At 40.2% G+C, this 16,403-nt stretch overlaps 1 protein-coding gene across 4 annotated transcripts; it reads right to left on the bottom strand.

The window, feature by feature from the left end:
- Positions 1 to 231: 231 nt before the first annotated feature.
- slco1e1 (solute carrier organic anion transporter family, member 1E1) lies at positions 232 to 16,403 on the bottom strand. 4 transcript variants are annotated; one of them, XM_086269241.1, is made up of 17 exons: positions 15,887 to 16,211; positions 15,518 to 15,599; positions 15,324 to 15,417; positions 11,273 to 11,407; positions 10,120 to 10,261; positions 9,867 to 9,999; positions 9,649 to 9,779; positions 8,131 to 8,277; positions 7,138 to 7,236; positions 6,268 to 6,501; positions 6,032 to 6,196; positions 4,823 to 5,018; positions 4,568 to 4,733; positions 2,255 to 2,439; positions 1,313 to 1,377; positions 1,076 to 1,193; positions 232 to 948 (listed from the first exon to the last, which is right to left on the bottom strand). In XM_086269241.1, exons 4-17 carry the CDS (start codon positions 11,375 to 11,377, stop codon positions 456 to 458), a joined length of 2,379 nt encoding a protein of 792 aa, XP_086125367.1. In that variant the 5' UTR covers positions 11,378 to 11,407; positions 15,324 to 15,417; positions 15,518 to 15,599; positions 15,887 to 16,211; the 3' UTR covers positions 232 to 455. The 4 variants fall into 4 exon arrangements, with proteins under 4 accessions (XP_086125367.1, XP_086125366.1, XP_086125368.1 ...); XM_086269240.1 differs by lacking the exons at positions 15,324 to 15,417; positions 15,518 to 15,599; positions 15,887 to 16,211 and adding an exon at positions 16,269 to 16,403; XM_086269242.1 differs by lacking the exon at positions 15,887 to 16,211 and having other exon boundaries at positions 15,324 to 15,717.

Genomic DNA, 16,403 nt, shown 5'->3' with positions numbered 1-16,403 from the left:
GTAATTCAAATTCTTCTGCAATGTAAATGTTGTCATATGCACAATCATGCTGGCTGAGCTCTACAACTGGTTACATTCCAGTATGTAGCTGGATGCTAATGAGTTGAAAGGAGCCAAAAATATTGTGAAACAACAGGATTTAATTAGGTACTTTTAAATATTTAAAAAGTACCTAATTGAGTTTGTGAACTGAAAAACAACACCCCCCCCCCCCCAAATTTTTATCTAAGGATTTGTTACTTTGTTACATTTAACACCCAACACTGAATATAATAGTTGCATCCTGCAAAAAAAGGATGGAAAATACTATTAGCATTAACCGTGACATTGTCCTGAAAGTAGTCCCTCTTAACGGGAAAATTATATTTTGACCAAACTTTGGGACTTGTTCCATCTATTCCAGTTTGATTTTGTGTTGGAGACCACTCTGCTAAACACAGTCTTTATGTGGTCCATCAGTTTAGTTGCTGCCTCTCTTTCTCCAATTTGCTCTTGTCATCAATGTGATCATCCTGCTTCTCTATTACTTTGTGTCCGATGGATTCTTTACGGACTATCTCTGTGTTTGTGCCATCAGAAGACAGAGGAATAACTTCAGCGCAGGTATCTGTCATGTATTTAGCCTCCTGTGCATTACTTGTAGAGATTACTCCATCATTATGAGGGGGCAGTTCTACTGTGTGGACCTCTCCTCCTTCCTCCAAATCTGTAGCAATCTTTACCCAAATTTTTGTAGCACTGGGTAAGTTGGGAGTTTCAGGACTGGCTCTAATCTCCTCAGTGAGGTTTAATGGCGTCTTTAGTTCAAAATCCTTTGATGCTTTTTGCTCCTGCTTGTCTGTGTCCTTCTCTGGCTTTCGGAACTGGCGTCTGAGAAGGATGATGACAGCAATGAGGAAAAAATAAGAGGAGCCACTGATACAAGTAATCAAACCCAGGAAAATGATCCTAAAAGTAGAGAACAGAATTGGATTGAGGCAAATCAGCAAAGGTCTTTACAACAATTATAATGCTAGTCAATAATTTTTGGCAAATTTGTTTAAATAGTGTAAACTGGAATTTCTCCATGGGGTACCTGTACATATCAGAGTTGTAAATACGGCATGCCCCCCTACCGCCACAACTCTTCATAGACCATTTAAGGCAAGTTGAATCAATCAAAGCGCCGAAATACACCGGTGCAGGAATTCCACCTACAGACAGCATTGGCAATGGGGACAAAACTTTTATCCAGAGAAAATAAACCTTTTGGGATTCAAGCAGAGTGACATATATTTATGCTTTACGTCAAAGTGAAAGTACTGAAGCTTACCAAGAGTCCTAGTTACCAAGGTCTGAATACCCAGAGCAAGGGATTTGAGCTCGGGTGTGATGCATCTGCAAGTACAAAACAAAAAAAATCAAGAAAATAAGGAGTACATTATAAAAAATAAACTGGTGACAGTAGGCTGACGGGTCTCCATAGCAGCAATGGATAGACGTGAAGTGATACACAGGATGCAGGAACAGACTTTGGCTAGGCTAAATTTTAGTGGAATTATTGGGGAACTATCTTGCAGTTTTTGCTTAATACTGTTATTTAATGCTGGACATTAGTTCTTTAAAAGGTGAAACTATTCCTTTAAACCCTTTTCAGGTGATACTTACGTACGTTCTTTCATTGCATGTGTCACCACCACACCACCAAACTTGTCAAAAAATAACTTTGTTTATGCTTCCCTTGAGTCAGGGTCACAGCAGCCAATACTTGATTGCATCAAAACAGCAAAGTTTTCTCCTCTCACTGGAATTATCTTGTCTCTGTCTTTCTCTCTGTCCGCCTTTCCATTTTGTTTCTTCTTGCTCTGTGTGTTTTTCTCTTAGTGCCTCCCTCCTGCTCCTTAGCAGCCAGTGGATTGATGTGCCTCCATGTCAAATGATCAATCATCCTGAGTAGTTTATCTAACCAGGTATTTTATCCAGTCTTTGCATTATCGTTCTATCATCTTTTGTGGCAGAAGACAATGTGTCAAAGGTTTAAACCTTCCTGTCTTTGTGCCTCCCAGGTTTTTAACCTCACCAGCCCTCCGCATGCCTGCTCAGTCTCTATTTGGCCCCATTACTTTACGCTTCCAAGTTCCTGCCAGTCTATCTATACTCTCTCCACCTCACTTAGCCGCGTTACGTTATAACTATTTTGAGTCCTTCCATTTCACTGTCTACCACTACTTTAGGCTGCTCATAGACGTGATAGCAACACTAAGTTTTTACAGACCGTATAATGACCATGTAGCCAGGTGTGGCTCCCAGAGCATTGATAAAGGAGCTGAGAACAGATATGGCCATATAGGAAGTGAAGCTTCGGCTGCAGTCCTTGGCATGAGGGCACTGGCCCAGTCTCACTGATGTACTGCTGCCTGCTGGAAAGGAGGTGGACACACAGGTGCAGTTGTGAAAGACCTGGGAAAGAGAGAATATTTACATTTATATATATTTTTATGTCTTTTACATCCAGGCATTTTGGAACTGGATTGTAAAATTATTTCATTTTGCATTTTCTACCCAGGAAAAGTAAGCATTGTTAATCAAACACGTTAAAAGTCCGTAAAATTACACTTTTTAAAGTTTAAAGCAACTGAGATTTGAGTTTCCTGAAGAGACAAGGGACAAAACTGCTCTCCACGTAACATCTGACACTTCACCCAGAGGATTTTATAGTCGAAGAAAGGGTAGGGGATATTTACAAGAGCATAAGAAGAAAAGCACATAACAGCTAATCAATAACATTTACAACAATAGGAAAATACACTGAGAGTACACACTGAAAAATGCTTTAGTAGCAACAGTGTAACATCATGCCTCCTGGCTAACATCATCTTCCTCAACAGCAACTAGTAGAAACATTGAAGAACAACAATAGTGATGATTTTGTACTGGATTATATCTTTGCAACACAAATAATCTAATCTATAAGTATTATATACAAGTACTATATGTGATCATGTTTCAGAGAATGCTGCGAAACCTCTGCTAACTTCTCGGAGTAATACTTGAAATTTTGTGAAAACAAAACTGAATATTGAAATGTACTGCAACGCTCAAGCTATATCACAAACACTGACATATGTGCTTTCTATTCATTTATTATACATGCAACAAAATAACACTATATACTGTATGTGTCTGATCAAATTGATACATTTTGGGGTTAATTAAAAGTTGACCCTTTTTTAATGTTAATTGACAAGTGTAAAATAATTAGATGGTAATGAGTGAGCTTTTAAAAGAGAGTGAGTTTTCAGTTTTTAAAATAGTTTTAAAAGACTTTTAAAAATAGTTTTTAAAATGATAAAAAGTGAGAAAAGTGGAGGATTTTTATTATTCTGACTGCTTATCATGGTTACATGGATGGTATTCATTAGACCACCTGTCACAAAAAATAAGAAAACACAAGTATTTTAGAAATCTGTAAATATTATATTGCCGGTTCAAGCCCTGGCTCCAACCGTCTCGGTCGTTGTGTCCTTGGGCAAGACATTTCACCCGTTGCCGAATGGTGGCGCCAGTGTCTGGCAGCCTCGCCTCTGTCAGTGCGCCCCAGGGCAGCTGTGGCTACAACATAGCTTGCCATAACCAGTGTGTGTGAATGGGTGGATGACTAAATGTAGTGTAAAGCGCTTTGGGGTCCATAGGGACTAAGTAAAGCGCTATACAAATACAGGCCATTTACCATCTTACAATGCTGTGATTGCAGCCATTCCCCAACTCTCTGTGAATGGTACTCATTGCCTTTGATCAGTGGGTTTTGATGAGGGGTTGTTGATCAATGGTCATGAGAATTTGCATATTAACAATCAAAGAACTGACCTCACAGCCTATTGTTCCCAGTGTACTAGTTTCAGTCAGTTTCAGTCAGTGGTGCTGGTTTCAGACATTCTAGCATTAAAAAAAAATATTTTTTTTATTGATTGAAGAGCTTTCACATACTGGTGAATTAACCATCACAGTACATTTTAAAGCATTGTAAAAAAATATTTTATTTCAGAATTTAAGCTATCAAAGCATTTTGATAGCTTAAATTTTCTTAATTTTTTTCAGTGTCGCTAATAAAGGGTGTTCCTTTGAAATGGCCCACAGTACTGCTTATGAACATGTTTTATCAGGTTACAGTGGTTCAACCTCAGCTCAACCCATGTGTCAAAGTGTTGAAGTGTAATTGGGAAAGATACTGAACCCTAAGAACTGCCTTTGATGTGTGTCATCACTGTGTGTGAGTAAAAGTATAAATGTAAATGAAAGGGATACAAAGTGCCGTGAACATGTGGTCTGTGAAGCTCTGAGTGGTCAGTAAGAGCAGAAAATGTAAATGCAATCCATTTACCATGGGAGCGCTGTTCAAATGCATTTAAGGATGAGACATATATAAATATCAAGAGTTCATGTTACAAAGTAGCAGTATTTAAAATGTAATGTAACCTCAATACACCGCAATCAAGACATTCTTGACCCAAATATCTTCCAACAAGTGGCTGATACACATGTTTACACTTTACATTATACCTCTGTGCTCTCTTGTAATTGTCCTTACGGTGTTTTTGCCGTGTCCGCTGGAGCTGAGGCAGCCAGCCATGCATGGGGAGATGTAAGTGATGCCGCTATCTGAGCAAACGGGGTCCCACTCCTCTGCTGAACACAAGCAGTCCCTGTTACACTCAGAGAAGAGCATTTCTCTGCTGTACAATACACCTTTTGTCCTGCAAGGGAGTGAAGCAATGGATATTTTGATCTACAGTGGACACAGGAAGAAAGTTGCTAAATCAGTGATATTTGTCTCAACACTGACCCGTTGTACGATACAGTGAGCCCCGCTATGGGTATGTTATCACACTTGGTGCCAAACTGCAGCAGCATGAGGAGATAGGACATAAAGGATGTTGCAAAGGAAAGCTGAGCTCCTGATACCACACTCAGCTTATACCTCTTCATCAGCAGCCCTCCGAGGAAGATCCCTATTGCCACTGCTGGCAGGTTCAGGACACCTGAAGGAAACACAGGGGAATATTGCTTGTATACTTCATACATCATATCACATATACATACTTTATACCAAGCACATTTTCCTTAATGATTATTAATGATTTGTTTGTTAGATGTTAAATATTTGAGTGCATTTTGATCATTTAAACCTTATCTAAAAGTACACACTGCTTATTCACAGAAGGTGAACGTGTTACAACCCGGCTCAAAAGCCCCAACATAAATAAGGAGAAGAATACCAGAATTTCAGTGAGAAGAGGTTTTATCTTAAAATGCATAGCAGGTTGGCTAAAATGGCTGGAACCACCAAGGCAAAAACTAGTGAGCCTCTCTCTGAAAGCCTGCTTCAGGTATGCTTTTATCCACACCTGAGTAGGTGTGGCCAATTAGCACCAGCTGAACACACTGAGGAGATTAGGGGCTGCAGAAGGGTGTAACACTGTTGCCAGCAAATTAATAGTATCTAAAAGTCATGCTCTGAAGAAATAGGAAAAAATCTAATAAAAAAAAAAAGATCTGACACAGGACATGAGAGATGCATGTCTCAGAGGAATGTTGGCTGTGAAGAAGCCATCCTGAAGGAAGGGAAATGAGAAAAGGCAGAAGTGTGCAGGGTTGGCGCTGGGTATCTATACACCTACGAGTACAGTTTTCCTTCACAGGCTGTCCTCTCCGAACCTGTTCTGAGTTGATTTATCAAGCTCTGAAACAGTGTGGGATAATTTTGACAGAGAACAGAACAAAAGGCAGCCAAAGGAGAGCTTTGAATGTTTTTAAAGAAGCCTGGAGAACTATTCCTGAAGGGTAGCAAATTAAAAGAAAGTTTCTCTGGGAGTGTTCAGGCTGTGTTGTGTTGGTGGTCATTGCAAATGCTGACCTTCAAGCTTGATAGAGTTGTAAAAACACTATTTTCATGTATGTTTGAACACGTGTCAATAAATTACTGCGCCTATGTTCCACTTTTCTATCAAAAGTTCAATATGAACACATAATTTATTGATTTCAGTATTTTTACCTATGAGGAAGTTTGCCCTGGATGCAGACTGTCCAAACTGTTGCTCCATGTATTTGGCTTTAAAGGTGAGTAGACCGATGAATGCATTGAACTTCAGGATGTTCCCGCAAAGAAGCAGGAAGTAAGCAGGAGTTCCTAACAGACGCCTCAATGATGGAAGGAACCCTGGGCAGGAACATCCACAAAAATCACGTAAGATCCATCAACCTGCACATGCAAACAGACGACGACTCTACCTTTGGCAATTTCAGTCAGCTTGAAGTTTTGGTTGTTGCTTTGCGCATCCTCTGTCTTGTTAAGGATCTCGCAGACTGGAGTTTCATGGTTTTCTTCACTCTCCTGCTTGGGCATCGAACGGGGCAGAAACCAGAAGGGAATGCTGGAGATAAGCAGAAGGCCAGAGGACACAAGAAAACCCATCCACCAAGCACCCACCCAGCGGGAATCTTTAGGAGTGATGGTCACACTTTCTATGTAAAAGAGAAGAATTTTCAAGTTTTCTTCAGGAAGTCTTCAAATAAAGGCTTCGCATAAACAAGTCTCAATCAAAATATCTCTGTTGACAAAAGTGTAGACTGGCTAAAATGTTTTTAACTTGTGAAAGTTTGTTCTTTAACTCTTGTTACCCCCATCCAGCTTCTTGGCCTTACACGGTACATAAACTTGATTTGTTAGACAAAGACAGTTTTGTCATTTTAGCCTCCAGACCATCCCATTCAATGTCAACCCAAATAATCATGATGTGATTGAAGTGCAGACTTTAACTTTTAACTTTAATTAAAAAAAAATGTTTGCATTAATTTTACAGTCAATTTGAAATATTTGATTTAATTTATTTAAAATATTTGATTTAAAATCCAATGTGGTAGTGTATAGGCAAAATTGCAGAGAAATGTGTCGTTGCCTAAAAAGATCTAAATGTGTACATTTTCTTTTTGTTTCTAACGCAGACAGGTTTTTATATTCTTTCAGGTAAAATCACTGCTTTGAATTTTGTCAGCTTTTGCCATCTATCGGATACTTTTAAGATGAGCTCTAACCATAATGAGTCGTGTATCATGTAAAAAACAAAAAACAAAACCCAGACACACAAAGAAAAACCTTACCCATATCAACATATCCAATGTCAACATATAGTCTGGCACAATAGGAACCCAAAAGGAAGCCAAACATGGGACCCAGGAGAGTAATGGTCTGGAGACAAGCTGCCAATGACAAAATAGATCAGAAGTCTACGATGTGATATTAAACAATCTAAAGAAGGGTCTCAAACTTAAATGAGCTGTGGGCCACTACTGGCACTGTCATCTCGTTGGAGGGCCACTTTAGTGGTCGAGTAGTACAAAAAAAACCAAGCGAAAACAAGAAAGCACCCACAAATATTTCCAAAAATGTTTTCTTTTGTTTGTTTTTTAAAATTTCCAATATTGTATCACAAGACAAAATTGCAAACATCAACGCAATTTCTTTTTTACCTCACTCTTAACTAACTGAAGCCTTTCATTGACCTACCAAATAAACACGTGGCCAGAATAATTTTGTTCGTATTAAAAAAATAAATAAAAAAGTGCAGACATAAGTGTACGCATCAGTTTTTGACTCTTTCACTAGACTAACACAGCCAATCCCTCCACATGTTTGTAGTCTCTGCTCATATTGCCTTCATATTAGATCATTTTTTGCTTTTTAAAGAACTTATTTTAACATTGCACTTAACAACAAACACATCCTCCCTAATAAAACAACATCAAGGGCCAAACTGCATTATATGTCTTCACGTTGATATAAGGGCCATAAGTAGGGGTGAGGTGGGCCGCAAGTGGTCCCTGAGCGGCAGGTTTGAGACCCCTGATCTAAAGGATAGGGTGTAAAATGAGATATTTCCTTGACCCTCAGTTAAATTTACTGAATACGAGATTAATTGTAGGTTTACCCTGATAAAAATCACACATTAACCAGCATAAAAATGCTGTACATACAGGAATGATGAATGTGTGTATTCTCACATGGCTTATAGGGCATTTAAAGGAATTTATTAATTAATTAACAAATTTTAAGTCAGGTGGAAGACTTTAAAATCCCTTTGAACCCCATATTACCAATATAAAAAGGGGAGTTTTCCGCCTTAGCAAAGTCATCGATGTAGGAGATGCCAAGAGGTGTGACTGGAGTTTCTCCAATCCCCCGCAGAGCATTCCCCAGGAATACGTAGATCCACATGCTGGAACCAGAATCTCTCACACAGGCTGCATAATGACACAAACTAGAAATCTGTGATATTGATTTTGTTACAAAGAGTTCACACACAGTGGCTCGCACAGCATCAAAGTTATACATGGAGCATGCGTACTACAATAAAAAAACACACCAAATATTGCATGGATCCTCTTGATCAGGTTCACCAGTATTTTCCTGGCTCTGAATGAGCTTTACAGACTTAACAGCCTCAGCCTGTTCACGACACACCAGTGTTTTTTCTGGTTCTTTCTCAGTATTTAGTACACAAAAAAATACATTCTTTACTCAGTAAAATATGAAATATTTATAATAGTTAACTCATTCACTGCCAGCCATTGGCAGTGAATGAGTTAAACCCATTGACTCATTCACTGCCATTGACGGCTATAGACGTCAATGGCAGTGAATGAGTTAATAATGAACTATGAAAATATAACACAATATGCCCAATTGATTAAAGCAATGCAAGTAGTGGGAGTGGAGGGGCCAAAAATTCCTCTATACAGGAAAAAGCCCAGTTACATGAAAATGAGAAAGACACAGTTTTACATCTATATCTGCTATATCTGCTTTTTCATTACGGAGACTACGTCAAACAAGACATGAATAAAATCTGCCGATATTCAGTACCATCTTAATAGTGGCTTGTTGTATATCACCACATTGTACGTGACTTCCATTATATTTCTTTCCAAATACGTCTCATCTGAATAGCTGAACAGGATCAATAGATTGCATTTTGTGAGAGCATCACATGGTTTTGTGAGAAGCAGAATTAATTATAGTTTAACAATAGTGAGACTGAAGCAACATTGCAACTAAAGCCCATCTCAGGGACCAAAATTAATGGGAACAAGAGGAGCTCCTAAAAACACTGAAAAACACATGGGCACACAGAGCCAAACTGAATTCATTACCATAAATATTACAAATGTCTGCTTTCTTATTATTCTGCCTCCTTTCAGTCTTTTCTTTTTAAAAGTCGTCTCTCGTTGGCTAGCTCTAGAGTCTGCGTCCGGGCTTATTGTTGCGGACGTGCATGCTGTTGTGTCTTTGTTTATTCCTGGTGACAAAGATGCACCAGGAGAGAGCTGATTGGCCGGTGAGTTGTTAGTAGGTTTAACAAGGTTTCATGTTAAAGTTTCATGTTTTTTTTGTAAAAGAAAATCTACAATAACCATGAGTTTTAAGCAATAAATAAATAAGTAATAATAACAATAAATAGCTGACATTGCCATGCTATTCTCTCCTATTTACAGGTATTTACTGTACCCGCTGCAGCAGAAAGCAGAAATGCATTTGACTGCACTAAATAGTGAAAGTGAATGTTTTACTATCTTTAATTATATTTAATCCTGGCATGTATTCCACACTCTTACCTTTATTGTCCTCCAACGAAGGCTCTATTTGAATTTCTGGCACGTGATCTAGTGTTTTCAGAGGATCCACACAGGCAGCAATGCTCAGGTTGTCATTCTGAAAGACCTGAATCACCGTGTCATACTTATACCTGCAAAAAACAAACAAAAAGTCCATGTCAATTTCTTCTGTCATCGTTTTTGCTTATAGAAGTTTCTCATTTAAATTTGACCTGTACCGTCCCATGAAGAAATGTGTGAGGCCAGTGAGAAACGCCCCCACAGCCATGAGGAAACAGCCCGCAGCGATGAGTCTGGGTCGGTGCAGCTTAGCCCCAAAATGGCTGACCACAGCTAGAAACAACAAGTTGCCTACACACACACCCCAAAAAAGATTGAAATCAAGTAAGCAAAAAGAATGACTTTTTCTCCACTGTATCACAAAAAAAAAACATCAAAGCGTTTATTTTTAAATGAACTGGTTGATGTTACCCATCTCAAAACTGCCATCTATGAGACCGATGTGTGTGCTGGAGAGGTCAAAGCGCCTCTCTATCTGAGTGATGGAGCTCTTCATGTAGGTTCCTGTCAGGGCTTTGGAGAAATAGGCGAAGGAAAGCGCTACAATAAACAGCTGGAAGACAGAAAACAGAAGACAATATAAAAACTCACATTCTAATAATGCAAAGATGTTCTGGATAAAACTAGGACTATGTGTCTACATACCCAAACGATGTCATAGTGTAATCATGGAAATGATTCTGCCCCCTTTTCTGAGTCTCCACTACCTTCTACTGTGTAATTGTGGTCCTTGTTTAATGTTGCATTACCCCTTTATTCTTAACTTGAACAACAACTTATGTTGTGTTGAATCAGTGCACAAAATCTGGTGTAATGTCTTGACATCACAGTTAACAACAATAAGCTTTTTTAATTTTGACATTCTGTCTCAAAATTAATGGAAAAAAGAAAGGGATGAAAACAGAAATATGATGACTCCAGTGTACTGCTGTAATCAGGCAAAGCGTAGCTCCGGGCAGCTACAGAAGTGTCTGACGAAAGCTCATTTAGAGCAGAAATTTGGCATGCTGAGATTTTCAGTAACAACACAAGATCAGCTCTTGGCTTGATTTTACCTACTTTGGGAAAAACATATCTCTGAAAATGTTGTTCAATCAACTGAAAACAGATGTGCATCTGGCTTTCTGAGCATTTATCCACCTATCATCTATCTTTAGCCTGTGCCGGGTCAAAAGGGGAGGCTGTTAGAGCTCACTCTAGCGAGAGATGCGCACAGGCACGACAGGTTTCCTGCCTAGCGCAGGGCAGACACATGAAGAGAAAAACATTTACAGTTATGGGCAATTTTGTGTCACTGATTCACCAAAACCCGAATGTCTTTAGAGGAAACTACAACAAGTCTAAACAGGCAGCAGTGCCAGCGGGGTAAGAGTTTAAACCCAGAGCCTTCTTGCTGTGAGGAGACAGCGCTAACAACTGCACCACCTACTGCCTTTTACGCTTTTAACTGGCATTTTTATCTGGGCCACTTTACACTGAGTGCATCAACAGAATGAACCGCAGTCCGAGATCAAAAGCAGGATAAAAAAGGTGTCAGAGTGTTGATCACAGATAGCTTTAGTACTTTGAGATTGGAGAAGCCAGGGCGCTTTCTGGTCTTGTGGTCGACGGGGCTACACAGAACCTCTTCGCTCGTCATGTTGGCTGTGTCCTGTGCTGTGTTTTCCATTTTCCTCTTGGTCTTCCTTTCCTTAGAGCACTAGTTTAATAGAGGAGAAAATATATTTCAGCTGCATTCATCTAATAAAACTTTACTGTGGGTATTTTCGGATTTGCTTATTTAGAAAAGCCAGTGTACATATATTTAGGTTTAAGTTTGTGATCAATGACACTTTAAAAAAGAAGTGTTTGCTATAATTCCTGAAGAGCTATTATACACTTTTGGTAAACTACTTGAATTGAAGCTGAACATCTACACTTTAGTCACATGCAGATTGTTCGCGGTGTTGCAAAAAGGCAAAATTACAAAGAATGCGTCATTGTCCCAGAAAGTGAATTCTGTTGCTCTGTAAGTGTCTTCAGTGGGAGAAATGTTTCATCATTTATGTTTATCCTAGTAAACATAAGTGCATAATTTGCATAAGAAACTGGCACCGCTGACTAACAATGGACTATGAGGCCAGGTTCAGGTTCATTAATATGCAAATTATCTTAACGATTGATCAATGGCCATGAGTACTATTCAGAGAGAGTTTAAGAATGGCTACAAGACCCCCCACTCAAACCAGCGTTCCTTCCTGCCCAGGATGTCATCCTCATCACTTAAAGAGTAGCTACTGGGCGTGACCAGGTTTCAGTGCCCTGGCCTCACAAAGTTACTCTTCAGTGATGTTGTCCTCTAGCCAGTGTGTATTTTCCAGTATAGGTTATCTCACAGCAAATATACTATACTATATTTATAAGATTAGGGAAATATGCAGTCAGCTGAGGCTGAGGACGTCACTGGGATCTGTGACAAAACAATTCTTCCATTGACAGCTTCCTGTGATTTCCTTACCTGGATGATCAAGCATGCATTAAGACATTAAAACATACCATTGTCCAAAAACCTGGTCCTAATAGTATAGATAAATCAGTAAAATGAAGGATGCATATACAAAAAGTTAGAAAAAGGAAATAAGCCATGAGAAAATGATACCAACTGCAAATGATGCAGTTGTAATGAGAAGCTATTCATCTTTACTCAGCCCAAAATCATACCTACCGTATTTTCGCAACTATAAGGCGCACATAAAAGCCTTAGATTTTCTTTAAAAAGTGTGGCGCGCCCTATAGCGCAGTGCGCCCTGTGTGTTGTAAGGAGGACGTAGTAGAGAACACCATGAGAACGCTAAAGGGTGAAGTGTGGGCGTTGCTCGTATATACCGGACAATCGCACATACCTGTATAAAAGGTCAGGTATGTGCATTATGTGGAACATCGTTGTTTTAACAACCCTGAAAATGGCAAAGAGACACGCTTATGAAGCACAGTTTAAACTGAAGGCCATCAGCTATGCGGAGGAACATGGAAATCGAGCAGCCGCGAGAGAATTTAAGATTAACGAATCGATGGTTCGCAAGTGGAGGAAGCTGGAAAACAAGCTCCGACAGGTCAAGAAGACGCAGCTGAGTTTCCGCGGACATAAGGCGAGGTGGCCCGAGTTGGAGGAAAGACTCGAGCGGTGGATCATCGAGCAAAGAACGAGCGGGAGAAGCGTTTCGACGGTCACCATTCGACTAAAAGCGGTTTCGCTAGCAGAAGAAATGGAAATTGAACATTTCCGAGGAGGTCCGTCTTGGTGCTTTCGTTTCATGAAACGCTGCCATTTTTCCATCCGGACCAGGACTACGGTAGCGCAGCAACTTCCAGCGGATTATACCGGTAATGAAAAGCTGGCCATCTTCCGCTCCTACTGCAGCAAACACATCGCCGACAAACACATCCAGCCCAGCCACATCACTAACATGGACGAGGTGCCGCTCACTTTTGACATCCCGGTGAGTCACACTGTGGAGAAGAAGGGGACCAGCACGGTAGCGATACGCACAACGGGGCACGAAAAGTCTTCTTTCACTGTTGTGCTTGGCTGCCATGCTAATGGACAGAAAATGGTGATTTTTAAGAGAAAGACTTTGCCTAAAGAGAAGTTTCCAGCAGGAATCATCATTAAGGCAAATGAAAAGGGCTGGATGGATGAGGAAATGATGAAAGAGTGGCTGAGGGAGGTGTATGTAAGGAGACCAGGTGGTTTTTTTCCCACGCATCACCATCGCTGTTGATCTGTGACTCTATGTGCCCATCTCACAGCCAATGTGAAAAAACTAGTGAAACAAATGAACTGTGAGCTTGCTGTCATTCCGGGAGGCCTGACAAAGGAACTCCAGCCGCTGGACATCGGTGTGAACCGCCCGTTCAAAGTAAGGCTGCGAGCGGCCTGGTTGCGATGGATGACCGATGGGGACCACAGTTTCACTAAGAGTGGAAGGCAGCGCCGGGCGAGTTACGCCACAATTTGCGAATGGATTGTAGATGCTTGGGCTAACATGTCTGCTGGCACTGTTGTTCGAGCTTTCGCAAAAGCCGGCATCATTTCCGAGGAGCCGCACGGCACGGAAAGTGACTCTGACAGTGAAGAAAGTGAACCTGGAATGTTTGATGGAGATTTAGCGCAGCTGTTCAATTCAGACACAGAGGATGAGGACTTCGATGGGTTTGATTGATGACAATTACCGGTAATAAAAATGTGAGTACCAAACTCAGTTTTGCTCCTGCTTCATTTTTAAATACGCATACCTATAATCAGGTGCGCCTTATGTATGTGTGTGTGTGTGTGTGTGTGTGTGTGTGTGTGTGTGTGTGTGTGTGTGTGTGTGTTAAATACAGTAATGGCACACATAACTGAGACTGCGCCTTTTAGTACGGTGCGTCTTATGGTCGTGAAAATACGGGTATGTGCAAAACCTGAGTAAGACCATTGTTCAGAACACTGAAGTTTCTGTATAACAGTCAGGTAAAAAAGAAAGGAGTCTGTGAGAAGCTAAGTACTTATTGTAAGCAGCGAGGTGCTGTTAATCCAATACACTTGATTAACTGATCACCACTGAGTCTGAGCACCTCTATAAAAAACACAAGCTTTACGTTGCCATTTGTGTTTATACGCATTCAAGTGTGTGTTAACACCATGTCACAATCTTCCCAGGAGTGTACAATCTAGAAAAATGAATCCCAGGGTCAGACCATGTAATGCTTAGAACTGTAAACAACCTGAAAACTACATCTCAGACTCTACAGACCTCAGTGAGCAAGTTAAATGTTAAAGTTCATGACAGTGCATTGAGATAAAACTGAACAAGTATTCATTGTTGCCAAGAGAAAGCCTCCTCTCTAAAATACCATGACTCGGCTTTGGTTTGCAGTGTTGCACCTAAACTAAGACCAGAAAAGTGGACCACATCAGTCCAGCTCTGAGGTCCTTACACTGGCTGCCTGTCCGTCAGAGGATAGACTTTAAAGTTCTGATGCTGGTCTATAAAGCTCTGAATGGTTTAGGACCAAAATACATCAGTGACCTCCTGACCAAGTATGACCCTTCCAGATCCCTCAGGTCATCTGGATCCGTTTTTTTTTTTTTTTATCAGTTCCCAGAGTCAGAACCAGACACGGAGAAGCTGCATTCAGCTTTTATGCTCCTTATATCTGGAACAAACTCCCAGAAAGCCTCAGATCAGCTGAAACACTCAGTTTATTTAAATCCAGGTTGAAGACTCACCTGTTCTCAGCTGCATTTGAATAAAGCACCAAATCCACACTTTTAAGCTTAAATTTCAAAACTTATATTTTAACTACTGATTTTATCTACTGTTCTGATTTTATCTACTGTTTTTTAATCAATTTTAAATCATGCTTTTTATTGTTTTTGTTTTTTAATGTCTCTGTAAAGCACTTTGAATCACCTTGTTGTTGAATTGTGCTATATAAATAAACTTGCCTTGCCTTGCCTAAAAAATCCCAAGATTTCTTGAACAATATCCTTTGGGCAGACAAGAACAAAGTGCTTTTGGTCACAATGAACAGCGGCACATTTGGTGAAAAGACAAATACAGTACAGCAGCACACACAGACCTCAAACCTACCAAGCACAGTGGTGGAGCGCTGATAATTTGAGCTTGTTTTATAGCCACAGGACCTGGCCCCCTTGCAGTCAGCTTTAGTCAGCCATGAACTCCTCTGCACACCAAAGTATTCCAGAGCCAAATGTGAGACTGTCTGTCCGACTGTTAAAGCTTAGCTGAAACTTGATAACACAATGCAATACAATCTCACGCACAGCAACAAACTTCCAACAGGGTACTCGAAAAAGAAAGCGTTGCAATGATCCAGTCAAATTCCTTTGGAATGTGGGACCTGAGCTGTGCATAAACAAATGAACTCAATGAACTGAAGCAAAGTTGTAATTTTTCCACGACGATCATGATGATGTGAGAGATTAATAAAGGCATACAGAAAACCATTAATCCAAGTTATTGCTGCTAAAATTGGCTCTATAAGCTACTGAATCGTGTTTTTTTTTCTTATTCACATGACTCTATAAACAATTCTAAACACTTTTTACAGTGCAAAGTCAATCCTTTTGGTTCCAATGCACAAGTCTGTTTTCAGTGATGGAAAGGAGGTGAAATCTAAAAGCAGATGGTACCTGTATAAAATCCACAGTCCTCTCAGGTCTATAAATGTCAGGTGCTCCAGCCAAAGCCCATATCAGGAAGAAAAACTCTCCAGTGACAACTTTGGCAGCACTGATCTGTTAGAAAAACTGTGGGGGTGAAAATCTGACAGAAAAGTCCGTATGTTTTTGTCTCATAACTCCATAAATCCTTTTCAAGTTCAGACTTGTTAATACTCCCACTCAAAGTGCGGCTTAACCTTACTGTCTAAGTCGTTCTTGACCTACAAGCTCACCTTATCCTTGGTGGAAGGAATTTGAAGAAATTTAGATGTATTATTTTTAGTAATAGCAAGAGGAATCGTTAGTAAAATCACAACTGCAAAAGAAGCACTTGGGAAGTTTGATGAAATACCTAGTGCATCGTCAGGTGAAAGGGACTATGGTCTCCCCCTTCTTCTTCCTCTTTTGCTCCTCTTTAAGCAGCCATATATTGCTCTTCCTACTGAGAGCAGACAGATCTGTTCTCCCTGAGCTCCTATTCTCCCGT

Source organism: Aulonocara sp. 'chitande type north' Nkhata Bay, linkage group LG17 (assembly GCF_057382095.1).
Source record: "Aulonocara sp. 'chitande type north' Nkhata Bay isolate Kocher_YH1m ecotype deep benthic linkage group LG17, A_spYH_male_GT1.1, whole genome shotgun sequence".
Lineage (NCBI taxonomy): Eukaryota > Metazoa > Chordata > Actinopteri > Cichliformes > Cichlidae > Aulonocara > Aulonocara sp. 'chitande type north' Nkhata Bay.
The sequence above is the reverse complement of the archived record's forward strand: the minus strand, read 5'-3'. Positions and strand labels throughout refer to the sequence as shown.

Excerpts from the sequence above, each read along its gene's own strand:
- slco1e1 (XM_086269240.1), bottom strand. The coding sequence starts at position 11,377 with ATGGAAAACACAGCACAGGACACAGCCAACATGACGAGCGAAGAGGTT. Across the intron at positions 8,278-9,648 it reads TTCGTTGGAGGACAATAAAG|CCTGTGTGAGAGATTCTGGT; the intron begins GTAAGAGTGTGG and ends GTCATTATGCAG. Across the intron at positions 5,019-6,031 it reads CAGGGCAAACTTCCTCATAG|GTGTCCTGAACCTGCCAGCA; the intron begins GTAAAAATACTG and ends TGTTTCCTTCAG.